This window comes from Rhinopithecus roxellana, chromosome 16, assembly GCF_007565055.1.
Source record: "Rhinopithecus roxellana isolate Shanxi Qingling chromosome 16, ASM756505v1, whole genome shotgun sequence".
Classification (NCBI taxonomy): domain Eukaryota; kingdom Metazoa; phylum Chordata; class Mammalia; order Primates; family Cercopithecidae; genus Rhinopithecus; species Rhinopithecus roxellana.
Genome location: NC_044564.1, coordinates 21,322,247 through 21,346,553, shown reverse-complemented (window position 1 = coordinate 21,346,553; position 24,307 = coordinate 21,322,247). Strand labels below are relative to the sequence as shown.

At 47.4% G+C, this 24,307-nt stretch overlaps 1 protein-coding gene across 1 annotated transcript; it reads left to right on the top strand.

Annotated features, from left to right (window-relative positions):
* The first annotated feature begins 3,104 nt into the window (after positions 1 to 3,104).
* On the top strand, positions 3,105 to 22,437 carry POLR1E (RNA polymerase I subunit E). Its single transcript, XM_010369982.1, has 12 exons — positions 3,105 to 3,287; positions 3,857 to 3,960; positions 5,044 to 5,120; positions 6,792 to 6,877; positions 11,115 to 11,173; positions 12,001 to 12,145; positions 13,940 to 14,047; positions 14,667 to 14,763; positions 16,916 to 17,049; positions 19,608 to 19,689; positions 20,456 to 20,587; positions 21,787 to 22,437. Exons 1-12 carry the CDS (start codon positions 3,212 to 3,214, stop codon positions 21,944 to 21,946), a joined length of 1,260 nt encoding a protein of 419 aa, XP_010368284.1. The 5' UTR covers positions 3,105 to 3,211; the 3' UTR covers positions 21,947 to 22,437.
* The last annotated feature ends 1,870 nt before the right edge of the window (positions 22,438 to 24,307 follow it).

Here is a 24,307-nt window from a genome sequence, read left to right as displayed (position 1 = left end):
AAAGATGTGCCTTAAAAGGAAATCAGTCTGGTACAACAGTGCTTCCTAAACTTCAAGTGCACGTGAATCACCTGCGGATCCTCATTCAGAAGATTTGATAGGGTTGGAGATCCTACATTTCTAACAAGTTCCCAGGTGATGTCAAGGCTGCTGTTTCCATGGACCACACTTTGAGTAACAAGGCCATACAATGTGTTCCTATATCACGAGGGACCAAGATACTTCTCTTAAGAACTATACTTGGCTCATCATAGCCACTGTTATCTTGGTCACCTTTAACTTTGATTTAACTGTTCACATTTTAATTCAACCAAAAAACATTTATAGAGTCTGTTATGTGTAAATCCTATGCTAGTTGATTTCAACCAACATTACCAAACATGTTTGAGTTCCAGTCCCTGTGCTAGGCTTCCAAGATTAGTGATAATTCAGGCCCATTCTTTGCCGTGTCATTCATTAATTCATTCCATATTTATTGAGGGTCTACTATGTTCAGGAGTTGGAGATAAAGCAGTGATCAAAACAAACAAAAATTTGTTTATTAACCCCCAAAGTGTTTATTGTTAACCCCAAATAAGTTTAGTGAGAAAATGATCAATGGGGGAGACAATCACACAATTAAGCTCTTCATCCTTCTTTCTTCTTTCTTCTTCTTCCCTTTTCCTTCCCTGAACAATTCAATCCAAAATCATGAGGTGGGGCAAGGTAGCCTTCCAAGGGTAGCCTTCCAAGGGAGGAAGGGCTATGAGAGCTAAATGCAACACATGATTCTTGACAGGACATTTTTGCTATAAAAACATGATTGGGGCCGGGCGCGGTGGCTCAAGCCTGTAATCCCAGCACTTTGGGAGGCCGAGACAGGAGGATCACGAGGTCAGGAGATCGAGACCATCCTGGCTAACACGGTGAAACCCCATCTCTACTAAAAAAAATACAAACAACTAGCCGGGCGAGGTGGCAGGCACCTGTAGTCCCAGCTACTTGGGAGGCTGAGGCAGGAGAATGGCGTAAACCTGGGAGGCGGAGCTTGCAGTGAGCTGAGATCTGGCCACTGCACTCCAGCCTGGGCAACAGAGCCAGACTCCGTCTCAAAAAAAAAAAAAAAAAAAAAAAAAAAAAAAAAAAAAAAAAAAAACATGATTGGGCCAGCTGCAATGGCTCACACCTGTAATCTCAGAACTTTGGGAGGCCAAGGTGGGAGGATCACTTGAGCCCAGGAGTCTGAGACCAGCCCTGGCAACATAGTGAGACCTAGTCTCTACAAAAAATTTTTTTAAATTAAGAAAAAAAGAAAAGCTAGGTGTGGTGGCATACACCTGTATTCCCAGCTACTCGGGAGGCTGTGGTGAGAGGATCACTTGAGCCTGGAAGGTCAAGGCTGCCATGAGCCCTGGTTGCAACAGTGCACTCCAGCCTGGGTGACAGACTGAGACCCTATCTCAAAAAACAAACAAAAAACAAACGTTGGGACAATGGGTAAACTTAAATGGGATGTGAGGATTACATGGTAGTAATGTACCAGTGTTAATTTCCTGATTCTTTTCTGTTTATTTTATTTTATTTTTTTTGTCGCCCAGGCTACAGTGCAGTGGCACCATCACAGCTCACTGCAGCCTCTGCCTCCTAGGCTCAAGCAATCCTCCCACCTCAGCCTTCTGAGTAGCTGGGACGACAGGTGTGTGCCACCACACGTGACTAATGATTTTTTTTTGTAGAGACAGGGTCTTGTTATGTTGCCCAGCCTGGTCTCAAATTCCGAGAATCAAGGGATAGAACTGCCTCTGCCTCTGCGCCTGGCAATTTGCTGATGGCTGTGTTGTTATTTAGGGAATGTCCTTGTCTGTAGGAAATACTAGTCTTCAGGGGTGAAAGGGTATCAGGTTGACAGCTTACTCTAAATGGTTCAGGGCAAAAAAATTCTTGCAGTGTTTCTTTAAGTTTGAGATTGGGTAATTAGAAAAGAGTGACAAGTGCTCAGGCAAAGGGGTTGCAGGCTTTAGGATTATTCCTAGGATTCTTTTTTTTTTTTTTTTGAGACGGAGTCTCGCTCTGTCGCCCGGGCTGGAGTGCAGTGGCCGGATCTCAGCTCACTGCAAGCTCCGCCTCCCGGGTTTACGCCATTCTCCTGCCTCAGCCTCCCGAGTAGCTGGGACTACAGGCACCCACCACCTCGCCCGGCTAGTTTTTTTTTGTATTTTTTTTAGTATAGACGGGGTTTCACCATGTTAGCCAGGATGGTCTCGGCCTCCCAAAGTGCTGGGATTACAGGTTTGAGCCACCGCGCCCGGCCTATTCCTAGGATTCTGGGTGTTGGAGGCGGGTGTGAGGGTATGTGGAAGGAAAAGAGTCTTGAAAGAAGGTGATTTGGAAGACAGGGGAGTCAACCTGAGTTCTTGCCCTTCAACAGTACGCATCTTTGGGCAAAGGGGGCCTTGGCCAGGGTCCATGCTTAAAGGTCCTGCTTTTGCCTTTTTTCTGCTCTGAAAACTCCCCGTGCAGAAGAAGGGTTGAATCCGCAGTGAAAAAGGGACATGTCCGTCAGCTCGGACTCCCTCTTCTATTTCAGTCCAGAATCTCCTGCCCAAAGGCTCTGGGGTTGGTTGGGCTTCTGTTCCATCACCTCAGGGTTGATTGGGCCACATGTGTGCACGCCACAGCGCATTGCAGGGAGCTGTTGGACTGTGGACAAAGCTTGTACCTAGAACTGGATGTCCACGTGGGTGGGTGGGAGGCCCTAGAGACGGGCGGCTTTTCGCCAGCGGCCACATATAGTTGGGGCTCAAGGAGTTCCTGTCAGAGAATTCTAAATTTGAACTTGGTCTTTCAGGTCTTGGGAAGATGTGTTTGTCACGGTAGGAGAGAGACGACACTCTCTCTAGATGGTGCTGAGCCGGAAGAAGGCTCACAGCAAGCTTAGGCTGAGGCCGTAGGACGCCTCAGGCCCTGGACCTACAAAACCTAGTGTGCAGGCGAGCGCTGAGCTAATCACGTGCTGCGCCTCGGCCAGTCGCGCGAGTGTGTGGCACCTTGTGGGTGGAGACCACGCCTCTCCGCGCGGGGGGCGGGGACACGCGGCACGCGCACTGTGGGCGGTGCCCGGCGGGGCCACGCCTTTTCCGGCCCGCCGCGCGGCCTAGGCTCCCGCGTGTTTAAAAATCCGTTTGTGGCTACTGCTGTCTTAACTGCTGTGCTTGGCGGACAGACAGGCGAGATGGCGGCGGAGGTGTTGCCGAGTGCGAGGTGGCAGTATTGTGGGGCGCCCGACGGGAGCCAGAGAGCTGTACTGGGTAAAGACTGCCGAGCTGGAGCAGTGCTTCTCTAACCCTCTCCCCTTCCGTCTCGGTATCTCAGTTGTCCCCTCGCACTCCGTTAGGCTTCTCCCCAGCGGGGTCAGGACGCCTCTAGTCTCCACCACTCCCCTGGGCTCGGTTGGGGCTGCCCTGTCCGTCTTTCTGTCACTACCGCCCAGCCGGATTGGGACATCCCACTCACCCGCTCCCCAGGGCTGTGTCCAGGACCCTGCTGTCCCGTCACCCACGAGGTCTCCCACCTCCCCCGTTTCCCTCTCTTCACTGGGCAGGGGTTCATTCTGTCACTTTAGGTGTGGACCAGGCCTCTGCTGTCAGCCTCCTTCCGCGAGACATTCCCCCCTGTCACAGCTCCTCCCCAGGGTTCTCCCACCTCCCTAACCCCTCTTCTCAGCTGGCCCCGGATCTCCTCCAGTTCCCTTTGGGTCAGGACCCAAGCTTCCTTGCCATCCCCATTCTGACACTCACTCCCTCCCAGTGACATCTAGTCCCACCGTACATTGTGTGGCCTTCTGCTCTCACCTCATTCTTGGGCTGCACTCTTACAGTCCAGTTCTCCAACGGGAAGCTACAGAGTCCAGGCAACATGCGCTTTACCTTGTATGAGAACAAAGATTCCACCAACCCCAGGAAGAGGAATCAACGGATCCTGGTAAGTGAAGCAGTTGCCAGCTGTCTCCACTCTGCAGGGCTCAGAAGGCGCCTGGGAGTGGGTGGTGTGGGGAGAAACAGGAGAGTAGTAGCAAATGGACCTTTGAAGAACTCTGATGCCCAGCAACTTAGCATGTGGGGACAGGCTCCATCTTTCATTCATTTGTTCTTTCAACAAGCATTTATGGAACCTCCTCTGTATCCCTGTGCTGCAAGCTTCTAGGAAAACAGCCAAATCAGGCCTAGCCCCACTCGGAGTTCATACTCTAGAGCAGGGTTTCTCAACCTCAGGACTATTGAATTTTGGGGCCAATTATTCTTTGCTGTGGGGGCAGCATCCCTAGTCTCTACTCACTAGATGCCAGTAGCACCAGAGTGGATTTCCCTGGATTGAGAACCTCTGCTCTAGAAAGATGAGAACTGGCTGTGAGGGTCACTTTTACACAAAGCTCTGAGGCCAGGTGCGGAAGAGTACAGGGCAGAGTGAGCTCAGTGGGAGGAGAGGTCTCTGCCAGAATGCCTTCCTTGGGGAGGTCATGTTGGAGCTGAGTCTTGAAGGCTGGAACGAGGGTTTGGCAGTCAAGGTTTGGTGTTCTAAGTGAAAAGGATAGCGAGGACAAATGCAGAGAAGCAGGAAAGCTTGCTTATGATTGGGGAGTCAATCAGCCATGGTCCTGAGAGTATACAAAGAACAGTCATGGGAGAGATGGGCAAAGAAGATGAAAGGGCTTGGACTTTGGGTCAAAGAGAGATTGCTTACAGAATCACTTTGTTGCATACCTATAAGTGCTAGAAGCCCAGGGCCTCTTTCAAGTCTTGTGATAAAATTCCCCCAAGAGCTTTTCATACCATTGAGAAACTAGCACCATCTGAGGCTTCTCTTCCAAAAGTTGTCTTGCTTCCCCTGCAAGGACACCCCATATTCCCTTAGAGAGAGTGGAGCTGGATCATCTGCCAGAGATGAACTAGTTCTAATCCATTGTGAGTCTGGATTCAAAAGCCTCAGCAAATGTAGAAAAGAGAGATGATGCTTAATACCTTTCAACATTGGTTGTAAATGGAGTTTCCCCTCTCTGCATTTTAGGCAGCTGAAACAGATAGGCTTTCCTATGTGGGAAACAATTTTGGTACTGGAGCCCTCAAATGCAACACTTTGTGCAGGTAATGGCAGGGGAAGGGACAGCGGGAAGGGTGATGGGGTTGGGAGTGGTGGCAGCACTGGCACTGCTGTTTCCTGTCTGTTTTAAGGGCAGCAGGAGCCATCTAGAGAGGTTTACTAGGTGATTCCTGTGTTCCTATTAGACACAGAGCCCTTTCCCGCACCTGTAGACATTGCTGGAAAGGAAAGATAACTTGAATTTCCTAAAAACCTCATTTGTAACCTTGTTTGTTTATAGCTGTCTTATTCCCGAAGGCAGCTCTCTCCATTAATTTGGAATGTGTGACTAGTAGGTCAAAGCTTGCATGAAGTTTATCTGGGAACTAACGACAGGTAAAGAACTTGGTAGTGTTGAAGGCTCTGGGCTGGGAAAGAGGAGCCTGGGATTCCCATCCCGCTGTGCTGCTGTTTGACTGAGTGGCTGGGTAACTCTGCCCGTCTCTGACCCCTAGTCTCCTCCTCTGTAAAATGAAGATTGTCCAACCTCAACTGTATCACTCTCGGGGGCTGGCATGATGCAGACAGGGCCCTGTGATGGTACCCAACAATGAACTACAAACCAGGCCCTTTCTGAGCCTTACTGGACCATACTCCAATAGAGGTCAGATTGCTGTATAGGTGCTGAGAACTACTAACCCTGCACTCTCCCCTCTCAACGATGCCCTAGTTCCAACTGGTCTCCTTCCCATTTACTTGATTTTGCCTCCATAAAACTGTTGTGCCATAAATTCTAGTGTAATTCTAGATTCCTACACCCCAAAAGAGTTTTCCATTACAGTACAGCAGCGAGCCCGAATGTGATCAACTACCAGAATCACCTGGTAGCTTTTTTCTTTGTTTTCCAGAACCACCTCATATCCTCCCATCCCATCCTATCCTTTCCTTTTTCCTGTCTATGTGGAGAATTGCTGTGGGGTAGGAGTAGAGGGAGATTATTGTTACCCATGAGTAGGTGATGCATTTCTCAGGTGTGTGGGCAGAGAGAAGGTTGAGAACTTTTAAACAGGAAAAAGGGCCAGGCGCAGTGGCTCACACCTGTAATCCCAGCACTTTGGGAGGCTGATAGGGGCAGGTCACCCGAGGTCAGGAGTTAGACCAGCCTGGCCAACATGGTGAAACCCCGTCTCTATTAAAAATACAAAAATTGGGGCCGGGCGCGGTGGCTCAAGCCTGTAATCCCAGCACTTTGGGAGGCTGAGACGGGTGGATCACAAGGTCAGGAGATCGAGACCATCCTGGCTAACATGGTGAAACCCCATCTCTACTAAAAAATACAAAAAACTAGCCGGGCGAGGTGGCAGGCGCCTGTAGTCCCAACTACTTGGGAGGCTGAGGCAGGAGAATGGCGTGAACCCAGGAGGCGGAGCTTGCAGTGAGCTGAGATCCGGCCACTGCACTCCAGCCTGGGCGACAGAGCGAGACTCCGTCTTAAAAAAAAAAAATACAAAAATTAGCCAGGCATGGTGGCATGTGCCTGTAATCCTGGCTACCCGGCAGGCTGAGACAGGAGAATTGCTTGAACCCGGGAGGTGTAGTGAGGTTGCTGTGAGCCAAGATCACTCCACTCCAACCTGGGCGACAGCAAGACTCTGTCTCAAAAAAAAAAAAAGAAGCTGTACAAATAATACTTTTGAATAATCCATTATTACTTGTATTATTCCTTCTTTATTCAGGCATTTTGTGGGAATTTTGAACAAGACCTCTGGTCAAATGGAAGTATACGACGCTGAATTATTCAACATGCAGCCACTGTTTTCAGGTAGGTCCCAGTCATGAAAGCTGTCAGAAACAATGCATAGTTTGGGTTTGCTGGATGAGTTGGCTTGAGTTTTAGATTTACAAAACACATTTTGTAGTTACTTTTATTTATTCTGTTTTTTCTGCTTTGTCTGTGTTGAGAAAATGGTTTTATATATGTATACTTTTTTTTTTGAGATGGAGTCCCACTCTGTCACCCAGGCTAGAGTGCAATGGTGCAATCTCAGCTCGCTGCAACCTCCACCTCCTGGATTCAAGCAGTTCTTCTGCCTCAGCCTCCTGAGTAGCTGAGATCACAGGCGCACATCACCACACCTGTCTAATTTTTGTATTTTTAGTAGAGACGGGGTTTCACCATGTTGGCCAGGCTGGTCTCAAACTCTTGACCTCGGGTGATCCATCAGCCTTGGCCTCCCAAAGTGCTGGGATTACAGGCGTGAGCCACTGCGCCCAGCCTAGAGTTTTTATTCAGCACACACTTATTGATAACCTAATGTACCAGGCTCCAAGCTGGGGCTGTGGATGTGGCAGTAAGCAACACAGACACAGATCCTGTCCCTATAGTGTTTAGAGACTTGAGATCAGAGGTTCATAAAAGCAAGCTGAGCAGTGATCAGAGCAGAATATTAGAGGACATATCTGATATAAAATCTTTTCCATCAAAGAACTGCCTTAATTCTTTTTTATTTTTGTAAATTATTTTATTTCTTCCTTGATGATTTCGAGGGTCTATCTTCAAACCAGTACAAATATTTCATACGTAATACCTGGCCATTTTCTAAACAATCGAATTTGTTGCACAAACAAACAATTTGTTGCACAATAAGCTACCTCATGTCTTTCAGCAAGAGATACATTAAATTTGAATAGTAAAGACATTATAGCCGGGCGCGGTGGCTCAAGCCTGTAATCCCAACACTTTGGGAGGCCGAGACGGGCGGATCACGAGGTCAGGAGATCGAGACCATCCTGGCTAACACGGTGAAACCCCGTCTCTACTAAAAAATACAAAAAAAACTAGCCGGGCGAGGTGGCGGGTGCCTGTAGTCCCAGCTACTCAGAGGCTGAGGCAGGAGAATGGCGTGAACCCGGGAGGCGGAGCTTGCAGCGAGCTGAGAACCGGCGACTGCACTCCAGCCTGGGCGACAGAGCGAGACTCTTTCAAAAAAAAAAAAAAAAGACATTATATAATGAACTAGGACATAATTAAAATTTGCTTTAAATATTTATTTGGGGGAGAGGACACCACACTTCTGCTCAATAAAGAGAAACATTTTTACAGTCCAGAGGTCTTTTATTTTTTAAACACCTATTATGCCATGAATTCATAGGGAATAGGTTCCAGCAGCTCAGGCTCCTTCCCACTGGTTCTCACACAGTGTGCTTCTCTGGGTGGAGCAGGCTGGTGCTTCAGTTGAACCCAGGTACCTTTCTCTTTGGCTTCTTTCTTTTTCTAATCATCTTTCTTCACATGTTTCAGGAAGCTTTCTCGGCTCTTCGAGTGCTTAATGTGCTGCACATTAATTCTCTTGGCAAGAATCTTGCCCTTAACTTGTTTGTTTACAACAATGCCAGCAGTGTGCTGGGGAACATTGTAGACTCTTCCAGTTTTGCCATGGTAACACTTGTGGGGCATTCCTTTTTGAACAGTACCCATTCCCTTGACATCTACAATATCACCTTTTTTATAGATTCACATATATGTGGCCAAAGGAACAACTCCATGTTTTCTAAAAGGCCTAGAGAACATATATCGGGTTCCTCTCCTCTTTCCCTTTCTGTTTGTCATTTTGATGAATTACTGCAAGATGGTGGTTCTGGCTGAAAGGGATCTTTCTTAATTCTTAACCATTATAGTTGGGGTAAAGAGGTTTTAGAATTTCTGGTAGACAAAGGAAATTGCTTATTAAGTTGTATAGTAACTTTCATGTTGAGGAAAAGTCTCTACACTAATTTGGGGGAGATCTATTTTTTCCCCGAATCCAGTGGAAGAATTTACATTGCTTCTCTGCTTTGTCATCTTCAAATGCTCAGGGCTAGAGTGAGATCTTCCAAGGGGCTTCTGTTCCTTAAATCTCAGAACTTGAATCTTAGTGATGCCCTTAAATACTGAGAACCATGGCAGGATAGGGTAGTAGACAAGAAAGAATCACTGGGAGCATTGTGAATCTGCCTGATACCTCAGAGGCATTCATTCCAGCTTTATTCCCTCAAAGCAGTTCTTCCATCCCTTTTGAGAATCTGATAAGGACCTGGACCTACTTCTGAGAAACATATATAATACACAAATATATATATGGGATTTTTTTTTTTAATATGGAATTTCAGACATAATTTTTTTTTTTTTTTTGAGACCCAGTCTTACTTTGTCATGCAGGCTGGAGTGCAGTAGTGCAATCTGGGCTCATGGAAGACTCTGCCTCCCGGGTTCAAGCGATTCTCCTGCCTCAGCCTCTTGAGTAGCTGGGGTTATAGGTGTGTGCTACCACACTTGGCTAATTTTTGTATTTTTAATACAGATGGGGTTTTACCACGTTGGCCAGGCTGGTCTCGAACTCCTGGCCTCAAGTGATTCACCCACCTTGGCCTCCCAAAGTGCTGGGATTACAGGTGTGAGCCGCCGTGCCCGGCCAAATTTTACACGTAATTTTTTTTTTTTTTTTTTTTTTTTTTTTGAGACGGAGTCTCGCTCTGTCGCCCAGGCTGGAGTGCAGTGGCTGGATCTCAGCTCACTGCAAGCTCCGCCTCCCAGGTTTACGCCATTCTCCTGCCTCGGCCTCCTGAGTAGCTGGGACTACAGGCGCCGGCCACCTCGCCAGGCTAGTTTTTTGTATTTTTTAGTAGAGATGGGGTTTCCCCGTGTTAGCCAGGATGGTCTCAATCTCCTGACCTGGTGATCCGCCGTCTCGGCCTCCCAAAGTGTTGGGATTACAGGCTTGAGCCACCGCGCCTGGCCCTACACATTATTTTAAAGGACTCTTGAGTCCTGACACCCATCTGTGAATTTCTGAGGTATCCCCCTGCTTTGCAAACATATATAACTGTATTTAAGTCATCCTCCAACTGTTCTTGTAAAATCCAAGGAGGCAAGGAAAATTGTAATTTAACGTGTTGATTAAACACAGTTTTTTTTTATATGTAAGAAATTAGTAAATATGAGTTTATTCTAGCTAGCACACACACAGAGATAACATTTAAGTCCTTACTGTATGCTAGTCACTGTTCCAAGCACTTTCCTTGCACACATCAACCTTCTGGAGTAAGTACTGCTGTTCTTTTTTGTTCTTTTTTACTAATGATGAAACTGGCACAGAGGTTAGATGACCTTATCAGGGGTGATATCTGAGATAACAGGCAAGGCCACTCCAGAGCTTGTGCTGTTGTCAGGCACGGCAGAGCTTCCAGAGCTTGTGCTGTTGTCAGGCATGGCAGAGCTTGTATTCCAGAGCTTGTGCTGTTGTCTGGTAGGTTATACTGCCCCTTATTTGAGTACTTTGTAGATGATTAGAGAGCATTGTTTAAGTAGCACATACCTCATGTTTATGCCTGCTTTTAGGTCTTTCACCAAGAAAGCAAAATTATTTCCTGGAAAGAGCCAAGGATTTGTTTTCTAATCCTGTCTCTACCTGGTGAACTGACCTGGGGCAAGTCGTTTCATCTGTGGGCCTTCTGTTTTTTAATTTCTAAAATGAAGGGGTTGGGCCAGATGACCCCTTGATTTGGCTCTCTAATTTATTCTCCAAGTTCTTTAACTGTGTACTAAAGCTACATATTAAATATTCACAGTGTACACTCATGTTAGGCTCAGGAAAGTCCTATAGTAAAGAAATCTAAGGCCGGGCGCGGTGGCTCAAGCCTGTAATCCCAGCACTTTGGGAGGCCGAGACGGGCGGATCACGAGGTCAGGAGATCAAGACCATCCTGGCTAACATGGTGAAACCCCGTCTCTACTAAAAATACAAAAAACTAGCCGGGCGACCTGGCGGGCGCCTGTAGTCCCAGCTACTCGGGAGGCTGAGGCAGGAGAATGGCGTGAACCCGGGAGGCGGAGCTTGCAGTGAGCTGAGATCCGGCCACTGCACTCCAGCCTGGGCGACAGAGCAAGACTCCGTCTCAAAAAAAAAAAAAAAAAAAAAAAAAAGAAATCTATTATTCTTAGATAGACAAATGAATATTTATTACTATTTGTAGGCCTCCCAATTGACTTTCTTTCTCTCTGTTTTTGTGTGTTTTGATAGATGTATCAGTTGAGAGTGAACTGGCACTAGACAGTCAGACCAAAACTTACAGAGAAAAGGTGAGTGTGATAGAATTAAGATGTGGGACCTTAAGCAAGTTCCTTCTACACCTTGGGTTTCTCCATCAGTAAAATGAGCTTGTTGAACTCAAGGGTCTCCCTGGCTGCTCCCAACTCATTCAATCTGTTTCTCTTGACAGTTAGTTTGTACCTGCAGAAGCCTCCTTGGTCCCACAGAGAACAATCCTGCTGCCATCTGGGGCAGCTGAACGCAGCTCTGTGCCAATGTTTGGAGTCGGTTCTCTGGGATACAAGTGTAGCATAATGCTTGTTTTTAGGATTTAGTCCAAGTTTTAGAATATATTGGTTGTAGCCTGAAAACATTCATGTTAAAACAAAGTAAACTTGAGGATTTTCAATGTAGAAGGTCCCTACAAAGGTCATCTCACCCCAAGATGTCAAATTGATTGAGTCTCTGATGCTGTGTGGAGCACTGTATTGAGAAGGGATGTGAGGCTAACTTTTGGCTCAGGGGAAGGAGTCAGCCCTGTCTGTTACGGGTATAGGATGGGAGAATGGTAAATCTATTATCCCTGTCTGTTATGGGTATAGAATGGGAGAATGGTAAGCTGTGTGCTACAGATTTTCCAGCCCTAATCCTAGTCAAGTCTTTTTATCTTACTGATGGTGATGCTACTGTTTGGCCAATCTGTTAATATCATTTGGTGCTTACAGCAGTCCTGTGAGGTAAATAGGTGCGATTCAGTCTTATTCACAGGTGAGGTAGTGATAGCTCTGGGATGCTGAGAGTGTCCCATAGTGACACAGCTAGGAGGGGCAGCGCCTACCTGCCCTGTTACCAGTAACCAGGTTTATCTCTTACACAGATGGATTCTTGTATTGAAGCCTTTGGTACCACCAAACAGAAGCGAGCTCTGAATGCCAGGAGAATGAACAGAGTTGGCAATGAATCTTTGAATCAGGCGGTGGCTAAAGCTGCAGAGACTATCATTGATACGAAGGGTGTGACTGGTAAGAAGTTGGAACCTGGGGTAAGAGTCTGCCCATAATGGCAGCTTTCTCTTCTCTTGAGATCTTTTACTCATCCACAGATGGAATGCTGGGGTCTAGGGCTGGATTCCTTTCTGCCTCTTGCTGAAGGCCTTCTCAGGGACAGGCTCTGAAAGTAGTAAGAAACACCCGAGATGGCCTTGTCTTCTAGTGATCTCACAGTCAAGTACAGGGACAGACATGGAATGGATACGTACCTGCCGTGGTCATGGCGCTGGGGTTACAGCCTACAGGGCACAGAGGAGGGAGGCCTCAGGTCTCTCCTTGTGAGTTGCAGGGAAGCTTTGGTCAAAAAGGCTGATGTGTTGATGGAAATGAGCCTCCAGAAGTGGCATTTCACTTTGGGATCGGTGGCTCTGTTTCCAGTATTCAGCCCCTGGAGTATTTAATTGTATTATTTTAAAATATATTTATTGTTCAAATACATTATAAGAACATAAAAGCAAGTTTGTATAAGAGCAGCTTTTCTTTTTACCAGTTTTGGAGATGAGGTCTTGCTGTGTTGCCCAGGCTGATCTTGAACTCTTGGCTTCAAGCAGTCCTCCCTCCTCAGCCTCCCAGGTAGCTAGGATTATAGGCACACACCACTGTGCCCTGGACAGAGCAGTTTTTCTATTAAGAATGGAATTCTAGGCCGGGCGCGGTGGCTCAAGCCTGTAATCCCAGCACTTTGGGAGGCCGAGACGGGCGGATCACGAGGTCAGGAGATCGAGACCCTCCTGGCTAACACGGTGAAACCCCGTCTCTACTAAAAAATACAAAAAACTAGCTGGGCGAGGTGGCGGGCGCCTGTAGTCCCAGCTACTCGGGAGGCTGAGGCAGGAGAATGGCGTAAACCCAGGAGGCGGAGCTTGCAGTGAGCTGAGATCCGGCCACTGCACTCCAGCCTGGGCGACAGAGCGAGACTCCGTCTCAAAAAAAAAAAAAAAAAAAAGGAAGGAAAAAAAAAGAATGGAATTCTAGTAATTTTTGGAAAATCTTTCCATACCCTATGATTATATAGATTTCAACACTTTCACAAATTTATTTATTTATTTATTTATTGGAGAAGGGGTCTTGCTCTGTCACCCAGACTGGAGTGCAGTGGTGCAGACATGGCTCACTGCAGCCATAACCTCCTGGGCTCAAGTGATCCTCCTACTTCAGCCTCCCAAGTGGCTGGGACCACACATGTGTGCCACCACACTCAGCTAATTTTTTTAGTTTTAGTTTTTTGGAGAGACCGGGATCTTGCCATGTGGCCTGGGCTGGTCTCAAACTCCTGGGCTCAAGCCATCCTCCCACCTTGGCCTCCCAAAATGTTGGGGTTACAGGTGTGAGCCACCACACCTGGCCACATAGTTATTCTTGTAGGACAGTTACAGTGTTATATTCTGAAAGTTTTGTTCCACCTACAATGTGTAGCAAGTTTTTCTAGAAGTTAAGCCATTAAAGGCTATTTTGGACCTCCCTCACTTTTAGTTTCTCTCATTTTGTATTGTAAATGTTTCTGTATTAGCACAGCTATCTGTCCCAACTCTATTGTTGGGGAATCTTGCCACCTCCTCCTTCTCCAGTGCCTAGCTCGTGTTTGTTCATGAGTCAACATGGCAGTCCTGAAGCAGTCAGCCTGATAAGGAGGCCAAGTCACTTTGGCAGAAGCATTCAGACTTGGGGTTTCTGGACCGTTGGTGGTCTCAAGTGTACAGACTGAAAAGAATGTTGGGGAACTGGAAACAAAGAGGGTGATACGTGGATTGTTTCTTTATTGAAAAGCTCTGGTCAGTGATGCTATCCACAATGACTTGCAAGATGACTCCCTCTACCTTCCTCCCTGCTACGATGATGCAACCAAGCCTGAAGACGTGTATAAATTTGAAGATCGTATCCTTCTTGCAGTAGAAAAGCTGCCTTATTTCACAAGTGGAGATGTTTGCATGTGAGTGCACAGTCAGGTTCTCTGAGGGTGTCTGTGTTCTGTGACATTCACAAGAGCTCCATCCAAACCTTTGCAGTTGCTCAGTGCTCTTGCCAGGAGGTTAGCTTGGCTTCCTCACTAGCTGAGGGACCAGCCCCTGGGATTCAAATCCATTCCTCAGCAAAATGCCAAATGCCCACAGCTCAGACCTTTGGGGTCACTCTCCATGGATAGTCGAAATAAGACTTGAACCAGTCAAATGCCCAAAGTCTAGGGCAGACCACTTTTGTAAAAGGAAGGGTTGGATCTTAGAATGTCACCACTTAATGGGTCCAGTTAGAAGGAAAATGCCTGCAGTGGCTTTGTGATGAGAAAAGGCAGAAAAGCCTGGGCAGGGAATGGGCTCTGGGCTGGGAGTCTGAGAACTGAGTCATCACCAAGCTCTGCCCCTATGTGATCTGCTCTGTGTGATCTTCAGCTCTCTGAGCCTCAGTTTCCCGGTCTGTGACATGACGCTGCTATGAGATGATCTAGCTAGTTGGATGTTTCTATTTTGGTTGGATTATATTCTTGACCTGTAACTAGTTCTTTCCCCTGCTGAGTATGAAGCTCTTCAGAGCCCATCTGAAGCTTTCAGGAATGTCACATCAGAAGAAATACTGAAGATGATTGAGGAGAACAGGTACCCTGACTTAAGCAGATGGGGATTCTGGGGAGTGCTGTTGGGACACAACAATAGTCAGACACTGTGCAGGTCCTTTGGGTGTCAGTCAGTGAGGAGGTATGTCTGTTCAGCATTTGAACATTAGTGAGCCAGTGTTTTCTTGAATGTTTGGGCTTCCAGGAGCTGTGGGTCACATTCAGGGGAGATGGTTGGTCTCTGAGTGCCTGGGACCTGCGACAGGGCCGAGGGTGGCAAGGCCTTCTACTCCGGGCTGGGAACCAGAGCTGGCCTGTGTCACCCAGTGTCATGCTGATGCTGATTGTCACTGACAGGGCCCAAATGCTGGCCTGGGAATGGGTGCTGTCCAAAGTGATGGTTTCTCTGTGATGATATGGTAGGCGAGCTTTTCTAACATTCAATTTATGTATTTAAAATATTGTATATTTTAAATAATTCAGGGATTATTTCCTTCTCCCTCCCCTTTCCCATTAAAACAGCTTATTTTATGATGATGGTGAGATTTTTTTTTTGCTTTTGAGTTTTTTCTTTTAATAATTTGATTTTGATGAAGAGTTGTCAATCTGAGGTTTGTTCCTCCAATTTTTGTTTTTAAATTTTGCTTGTCATTGAAATCCAGCGCCTTTCCAGTGCCTTGGAATTACTATTATTACTACTTTTTTTTTTTTTTCTCTTCAAAGATTTATTTCCAAAAAAGAGCTCATTACTAGTTCATAGTTGTCTTAATGTGATTGTGACTTGGGCCGGTGCAGGAACGAACTCTGAGCGGGGAGTCTGAAAACTGAGTCCCCGAGCTCTGTCCTAATCTTCCCTTCTTGAAACCTCAGTTTTTCTGTCTGTAAAATGAGGCAGCTATGAGATGATCTTGAAGAGCCTTTCTGAGCCTTTTTATCTCTGTGAGTCCAGGGTCTTGCTAGCAGAACAGTGCCTGAAAATAATAGTGAGCATTGACTGAGCCTTAACATTTTTGCCAAGCACTGTTCTAAGAGCTTTACTGGCATCATCTCTTAATCTAGAAAAAATCCTTAGGAGAAGAGTACCTGTACTATCATTGGCCCCAATTTATAGATGGAGAAACTAGGGTACCAGATGTCAAGAAACTTGCCTGGCTGGGTGTGGTGGCTCACGCCTGTAATACCAGCACTTTGGGAGACCGAGGCAGGTGGATCACCTGAGGTCGGGAGTTCAAGAGCAACCTGACCAATGTGGAGAAACCCTATCTCTACTAAAAATACAAAATTAGCTGGGCGTGGTGGCAAATGCCTGTAATCCCAGCTACTCGGGAGGCTGAGGCAGGAGAATCGCTTGAACCCAGGAAACAGAGGTTGCGGTGAGCCAAGATCGTGCCATTGCATTCCGGCCTGGGTAGCAGAGTGAGACTTAGTCTCAAAAAAAAAAAAAAAAAAAAAAAAAAAACAAAAAAAGAAACCTGCCTAAGACATTAAATGGCAGAGAAAGGATTGAAACCCAGGCAGGCTGACTACAGAGTGTATGTTCCTGACTACAAAAACAGGTGAGCAGACTACGGCCCACATGCCAAGTCTGGCCTGCTGCCTGTAAGTAAGTAAAGTATAAATAAAGTTTTATTGGATCACAGCCCTATTCATTTACTTAAGTAATATCTGTCGCTGCTTTTGCACTACAATGGCTGAGTCAGGTAGTTGCAACAGTACAATGGCTGAGTCAGGTAGTTGCAACAGAGGTTGTATGGCCTCCAAAGCCTAAAATATTTACTGTCTAGCCCTTTATTGATCCCTGCACTAAACCATGTTCCTCCTGTTACAAGGAGTGTTGAGTGTACTGGCCTTCATCAGCTGCTTTTGTTCATTTGTTTTTTTGTTTCTGAGATAGGGTCTCGCTCTGTCACCTAGGCTGGAGTACAGTGGCGCAGACAGCTCACTGGAGCCTTGACCTCCTGGGCTCGGGTGATCCTCCCGCCTCAGCCTCCTGAGTAGCTGGGACCACAGGAATGTGCTACCATGCTGGTTAAGTTTTTGTAGAGATGGGGTCTTGCCTTGTTGCCCAGGCTTTCATTAGCTGTTGAGTGTGTCGGGGTGAGAGGCGCCTGCTGCTCTTGTTGTAAGAGGGAAATAGTTCCTGACAGAGTCCGTCTTACCCTGACACAGGCCTCTCTTTCTTTTCCTTGTTTCAGCCATTGCACCTTTGTCATAGAAGCGTTGAAGTCTTTGCCATCAGATGTGGAGAGCCGAGACCGCCAGGCCCGATGCATATGGTTTCTGGATACCCTCATCAAATTTCGATCTCAGAGGGTAGTTAAGCGGAAAAGTAAGTCTATGGTAAACATTTAATTCTAATTGTTTCCAGTCTGTTATTTGTCTATAATTCTTACATCAGTTCTAATGAGAGAAGAAAATTGATATGTCTGTCCAAGTCTTTATTGTCAACTGTGAGATTCCTGCTGGTACTGCTGACATGTCGAGAGGACTTGCCAGGCCCCTTTTTCTCTCTGGATCTCCTATTTTCTCGTCTGAAAATTGGGGCCACGTTGGATTATATGAGAGTTCAGGGTCCTTCCATAGCTAACATTTGCTACTTCTATTCTGCATTAGGCAAAGTAGAATATCCAGGTCAAATAAAATGAAAATTTTAAGGGACTGTTAGAACAAACAGCCGTGTGTGTGTGTGTGTGTGTGTGTGTGTGTGTGTGTGCGTGTGTATGGAGAGAGTGCTTATGAGTTACACATATGTATCTTGAAAGCTTGTGGCAGGTTTGTGTTGTGTCAGCTGATTTCTAACAGGAGAGTGCCAATCTGATGGTAACCCAGTGTCACCTGTAGCTAGGATGCTTTGTGGGTCACACCCTCATACCTACCCAGAGTTAGAACCCAGGAGGAGATGTCTGTGGTTTTAGGCACAAGGCATATTTAGTTGTTGTTACTGTGATTGGGCATCCAATAGTCTATACTCCTGTTTTTCAGTATAGTCATGTGTCACTTAATGATGGGGATATGTTCTGAGAAATGTGTCCTTAGGCAATTTTGTTATTGTACAAACATCACAGAGTATATTTGCATAAACCTAGATGGTATAGCCTACTACACACCTAGGTTATATGTTGTAAGCTGCTGTTCCTAGGCTGCAAACCTATACAGCATGTTACTATACTGAATATTATAGGCAATTGTAACACAATGGCATTTGTGTATCTAAATGTATCTAAACAGAAAAGGAATAGTAAAACTATGATATTATAATCTTATGGGACCGGCTGGGCATGGTGGCTCATGCCTATATCTCAGCACTTTAAGAGGCCAAGGTGAGAGGATCACTTCAGGGCAGGAGTTTGAGACCAGCCTGGGCAACATACCAAGACACTATCTCTACAAAAAAATAAAAATATTAGCTGGGGTAGTGCATGCCTGTACTCCCAGCTATTTGGGAGGCTGAGGCAGGAGGAGTGTTTGAGCCTAGGAGTTCAAGGTTACAGTGGGCTATGAATGCACCACTGCTTCAGTGACAGCAAGACCCTGTGTAAAACAAAATCTTACGGGACCATTGTCACATATGTGGCCTGTCATTGACCAAAAGAACGTAATGTGGGACATGACTATTTGCTTAGTCATGCTTTTTTTTTTTGAGACAGGATCTCGCTCTGTCACCCAGGCTGGGGTGCAGTCCCATGATCTTGACTCAGTACAACCTCCATCTCCTGGGTTCAAGCAGTTTTGCCTCAGCCTCCTGAGTAGCTGGGATTACAGGCAGGCGTCACCATGCCCAGCTAATTTTTGTGTTTTTAGTAGAGATGGGGTTTTTCCATGTTGGCCAGGCTGTCTCGAACTCCTGACTTCAGGTGATCCACCCTCCTGGGGCTCCCACAGTGCTGGCTGGGATTACAGGTGTGAGCTACCGCACTCAGCTTGTATTTGCTTAGTTCTTTTTTTTTTTAATTTTTTTTTTTAGACGGAGTCTCGCTCTGTCACCCAGGCTGGAGTGCAGTGGCTCGATCTCGGCTCCCTGCATCCTCCACCTCCTGGGTTCAAGGGATTCTCCTGCCTCAGCCTCCCAAGTAGCTGGGGTTATAGGTGCCTGCCACCACACCTGGCTAATTTTTGTATTTTTAGTAGAGACGGGGTTTCACCATGTTGGTCAGGCTGGTCTTGAACTCCTGACCTCATGATCTGCCCGCCTTGGCCTCCCAAAGTGCTGGGATTACAGGTGTGAGCCACCACGCCCAGCCAGTTTTTTTTTTGTTTTGTTTTGAGATGGAGTCTTACTCTATCGCCCAGGCTAAAGTACAGTGGCGCAATCTCGTCTCACTGCAACCTCTGCCTCCCGGGTTCAAGCTGTTGTCCTGCCTCAGCCTCCCAAGTAGCTGGGATTACACCATACTCAGCTAATTTTTGTATTTTTAGTGGAGGTGGGGTTTCACTGTGTTGGCCAGGCTGGTCTTGAACTCCTGACCTCAGGTGTTCTGCCTGCCTCGGTCTCCCAAAGTGTTGGGATTACAGGTGTGAGCCACTGCATCTGGCCACTTAGTTCTTATTTTCACATTCCAATTCCACCTTTCCCCGTCTGTCCCTGAGCTTTCAGCACAATTTTTTGTTTTCTAAGGTCATGTTAAATCTGCGTCCTTAGGCCTCCGGCTGTGTTTTCTTGTCACTGCCCCATCACCAGCATCTCTTGTGCAGGGCAAGCTGCAGGCTGGAGCACACCAAGCATGTTTTCATTTCGATGTGGCCATTGTGCTTTGTGGGCCCTGCTTCTCTTACCACCTGGTTCTGGTCATTACAGTGGCCCAGCTCCTGGCTTTTCTCTCAGCTCATGGTGGAGGTGTGGCCTGAGGGTTTTGAGAGAAAATGATCAAACTCAACTTTGTGTTGTAGGTGCCCTGGGACCTGGAGTTCCCCACATCATCAACACCAAACTGCTGAAGCACTTTACCTGCTTGACGTACAACAATGGCAGGTCAGAGGGTGGTTTCTGGGATTTTTCCTGTGCAGGAGAAAGTAGGTGAGGGTTGGGAGTGAGCAGCAGGGGCTTGGACTCCATTTCATGTCCACAGAGATGCAGTGCTGAAGAGACTGCTGCCATTTGGAAGGCTCCTGGGGCCCCAGTAAGTTTAGCAAATGCTAAATATGACATACTCTGTCCTTTTTGGAAAAGTATTACTTTTGGGGAATCTTAGAAGCTCTGGGAAGTCCTCCAATAAAGACTTGTTTTACTTCACATACTTTTGAAGAGCCCTTCCTGATGTCCCACAGAGCTGGTGTTCTGCGGAAAGGCAGCGTTGCAGAAAAGGGCAGCCCAACTCGGTGACTCAGGAAAGACCCGCAAGCGTTGCCCCGGGCTTCCTTCCTGCCATTTGCCTGGAGTGTGTTTTCTGCTCTTGAGTGTGCTTGGAAGAATCAGCACAGCTGATTTCGGGATGATTGTTTTCCCAGCAGCCCTGCTGAGCAGGCGGGGACAGACTCAGCACTAGTGGTGTCCGGGGAGAGTGTAGGCCCAGCCTTCTCTGTCTGCCTCAGAGGAAAACATGGACTGGCACACTGCTCCACTGTGCGTGAGGCCGAGGAACCTTGGAAGGGCAAAGAAGTCACCCACATTCCTTTTCCTTTCCTGAAGTTGGGAAGATATTCAGTGCATATGAGAATAGGGTTGAATGTTCTTATTTTGCTTTTGGAGAAATTGAGAGTTTAATTTTGTTTCTCCTTTATTGCCACTGATTTTCTAGATTACGGAACTTAATTTCGGATTCTATGAAGGCGAAGATTACTGCATATGTGATCATACTTGCCTTGCACATACATGACTTCCAAATTGACCTGACAATGTTACAGGGGGACTTGAAGCTCAGAGAGAAAAGGTGAGCACAGCAGAATAAAGAGCTCCCTGCAGGGTGCCTTGATGTCTTATTTCTGGTACCACTGGAAAGCATGAGGCACCACCAAGGGAACGGAGGATGTTTAAATGTGGGAACAACTTGGAACTAGAGGACTATTTTCAGTGAATGAATCATTGACTGAATGAGCAACTAGACATTACTGAGTGCCTTCTCTGTGCTAGGCACGGTCTTAAATTATGTCATTATCTCACTGATTTTCCTAGAAAACAATGGAAGAATCAGGCTCAGAAAAGCACATGACTTTCTCAAGGTTACACAACCAAGAGGGGAGTAGTTGGCCTTGAGACCTGAGCCTGTCCATAACATTCTGTTCCTGAATAACCAGGCAGCCTCCATTCTCTGAATTGCTGTCACAGGGGAGAGGGATTCTGTATGGGTCTGAGGGGTGCAGCCCAGGGTGGAAGTTGTAGGACAACCCAATCTGAGCTTAGTAAGAAGAGCTTCCTCACAATCAGATGGAAGGGTTTGCCAGGGGAGGTGTTCAAGGCCAGGTGGAACCTCTGTTGGGCAGGGATGTCATTTTTGCACTTCTCTGACCAGACTGGGAGAGCTGGTGGTGGAGGTGACCATTTCGGCTCCGTCTAGCCTTGTAGAGGAGATTCAGACAGTAGGGGCAGAGCTACCCAGGAACCGTGGGGTCAGCTGATCTTTGTCAGTGATTTAAGGGCATCTGACATCCAGGAGCCCAGAGGGTGTCTAGGAGAGCCTGTGAACGCACCTCTGTCTGGACTCTCTAGCAGTCCATGGAGGGGACTGTTCTGAGGGCTGTCCACAAACTGTACCCACAGGCAGTGAGGCTGAAAAAAGAGAACAGGTACTTGGAACCTGTCAGATTCTACCAAGTGCTCAATCCTGGTTGCTAAAAGTTTGGTTATGGGAGGTAAAGAAAGTTGCTCACAGGGCTCTGGATACCCTGGTTTTTCATCACTCATATGGATCTTTTTGAAGGGCAGCACATTAAAATGAAATTGGCTGTCTGATGGTTCCCAGTGGGTGAAGGGACCTTGACTGCCTCTCTGCCAGGGGCTTTGCACCTGCTGGCAACCTTTGGGATTCTGTCTTTATGGCCTGGAGCACAAATGTGTGCTACCTTTTGCCAAAGGCCCCTGAACAGTCACATTGAGGGGTCTCTCCACTTGTTCTGTTTGTGTCTTCCTTAGGATGATGGAGATAGCCAAAGCCATGAGGCTGAAGATCTCCAAAAGAAGGGTGTCTGTAGCCGCCGGCAGTGAGGAAGATCACAAACTGGGCACCCTGTCCCTCCCACTGCCTCCAGCCCAGACCTCAGACCGCCTGGCAAAGCGGAGGAAGATTACCTAGACGCATACTTTCCAGACGGCATTTTGGCTGCATCATAGCCACTGGCTGGTCCTATTCATTTCCAGTTTTATGTTTTAAAAAGGAAAGGTCCAGGGATGGTGGCTCACACCTGAAATCCCAGCACTATGGGAGGCCGAGGCGGGAAGATCACTTGAGCTTAGGAGTTTGAAACCAGTCTGGGCAACATAGGGAGACCCCATCCGGGGGGGTGGGGGTGGGGGAATGTCAGGCCTGGTGGTATGTGCCTGTAATCCCAGCTACTCGGGAGGCTGAGGCAGGATGATTACTTGAGCTTGGGAAATCAAGGTTGCAGTGAGCTATGCTTGCATGGCCACACTCCAGCCTGGGTCACAGAGTGAGACCTTGTCTCAAAAAAGTAAAATAAGGAAAAAAAGAAGCCTTGCTTTGGCACAGGTATGAAGCCAGAAGCGAGCATCTCAATTGTGCTTGTCTTATGCTGAAATATAAAGTGATGGCCAGGTTGGACTTCATCTCTCTCCTTTGGTATTGCTGTGATTATAAATGGCAGATGTTTCTCATGTTGGTTCACCTGTGTGGAGATTTGGGAGGGTGGGGCCCAGGGAAAAGATCTCACCAGGCTGAGTCAAACCTAATGGATGAAGGTTTCCAAAGAGAAATGTGAAGTGGCGTTCGTAGATCTGGAAGGGCCAGTGGAGTACGTGGTAAGGAAGGAGGATCTGGCTCAGCACACCTGAGAAATGACACTTCAGGCTTTATCAGAAGGTAACTGGGTCACCAGTGTGATGGGGAGCTGCCACAGGCCAGTAGGATACCGCCTGTTGTAATGGGGTGGAGCCAAGTCAGAGGAAGTGGTGACCCAATTTCTCTGCCTAGCTGAGGCCACATAGAAGGCAGGGGTCAGCTCTGAAGGCCACACTTTGAAGGGGATGAATCAGTCAGTGTTAAGTTCAGAAAATCAATTGCTCTTTGTATCTTAAGAAAGGATTTTAATGTACGGATAAGGTGCTATAGAATTGTGAGAAGGGGCCGGAAGCGGTGGCTCAAGCCTGTAATCCCAGCACTTTGGGAGGCCGAGACGGGCGGATCACGAGGTCAGGAGATCGAGACCATCCTGGCGAACACGGTGAAACCCCGTCTCTACTAAAAAAATACAAAAAACTAGCCGGGCAAGGTGGCGGGCGCCTGTAGTCCCAGCTACTCGGGAGGCTGAGGCAGGAGAATGGCGTAAACCCAGGAGACAGAGTTTGCAGTGAGCCGAGATTGCCCCACTGCACTCCAGCCTGGGCGACAGAGCGAGACTCTGTCTCAAAAAAAAAAAAAAAAAAAAGAATTGTGAGAAGGGCCAGAGGACCGGGCATCGGAAGGTTGCCATCGGGACTGCTGAATTCAAGAATACACTGCCGGGGCTGGCTTTGGGGACTCAGATGCCACTTCTGCCTCATAACTGCTCCTGGAATTCATGAAGCTGAAGATTCAACACTGGGCTGCTGATTTCAGCTACCAATGCTTTCTTCTTTTTGTTTTTATGTTTTTGAAACAGAGTCTCGCTCTGGAGCCCAGGCTAGAGTGCAGTGGCATGATCTCACTCACTGCTACCTCTGCCTCCCGGGTCCCAATTCAAGCAATTCTCCTGCCTCAGCCTTCTGAGTAGCTGGGATTACAGGCATGTGCCACCATGCCCAGCTAATTTTTTTGTATTTTTAATGGAGATGGGATTTCACCATGTTGGCCAGGCTGGTCTTGAACTCCTGACCTCGTGATCCACCCACCCTGGCCTCCCAACGTGCTGTGATTACAGGCGTGAGCCACCGCGCCCAGCCTACTCATACTTTCAAAGGTCCTGTATTTCTACCACCTTGTCACCAGAGACAGCCAAAAGGTCAAGCAGCTGGCCTCCACCTTGCTTCCTTCTGGTGTGCATATATAGGAGCCTGATTGGCATGTAGAATCCTAGCAGCAAGGGAGTCTTTGAAATAGGTTTCAGCTCACCAGACTCTAGCTACAGGAGGCATTCTGGAAGGACATGAATGGGTTATAACGGCCAACCAATTGTACGTGCCACTGAGGAGATGGAGAAGCTGTGTCCAGAGGGGTGCTGTAAGGACAGGAATGTGACACAGGAAGGCTTAGGTACGTGGCCTGGGCCCAGTCTCAGATCTCCAGGGTCCTGCTTCAAGTGGGAGCAGTTGAGATCTGTGATACTCGGCGCCTGGGAGGCCGGGTCAGTGAAGGAAGGGAGATGGAGCTCAGCTCCTCTGAGAGGAGAAGTTTACACAGCACCTGGGGCCCTCCATTTGGGAGTCACAGTGGAAAGGAGTCTTGGCTGAGTCTTGGGGCAGGTACACCTTTTTTTCTTTGTGCTCTGGGATACCCTCAGAG

Coding starts and splice junctions, on each gene's coding strand:
- POLR1E (XM_010369982.1), top strand. CDS start 3,212: ATGGCGGCGGAGGTGTTGCCGAGTGCGAGGTGGCAGTATTGTGGGGCG. Junction 3,288..3,856: donor GAGCCAGAGAGCTGTACTGG/GTAAAGACTGCC, acceptor GCACTCTTACAG/TCCAGTTCTCCAACGGGAAG. Junction 19,690..20,455: donor TTGACGTACAACAATGGCAG/GTCAGAGGGTGG, acceptor CTGATTTTCTAG/ATTACGGAACTTAATTTCGG.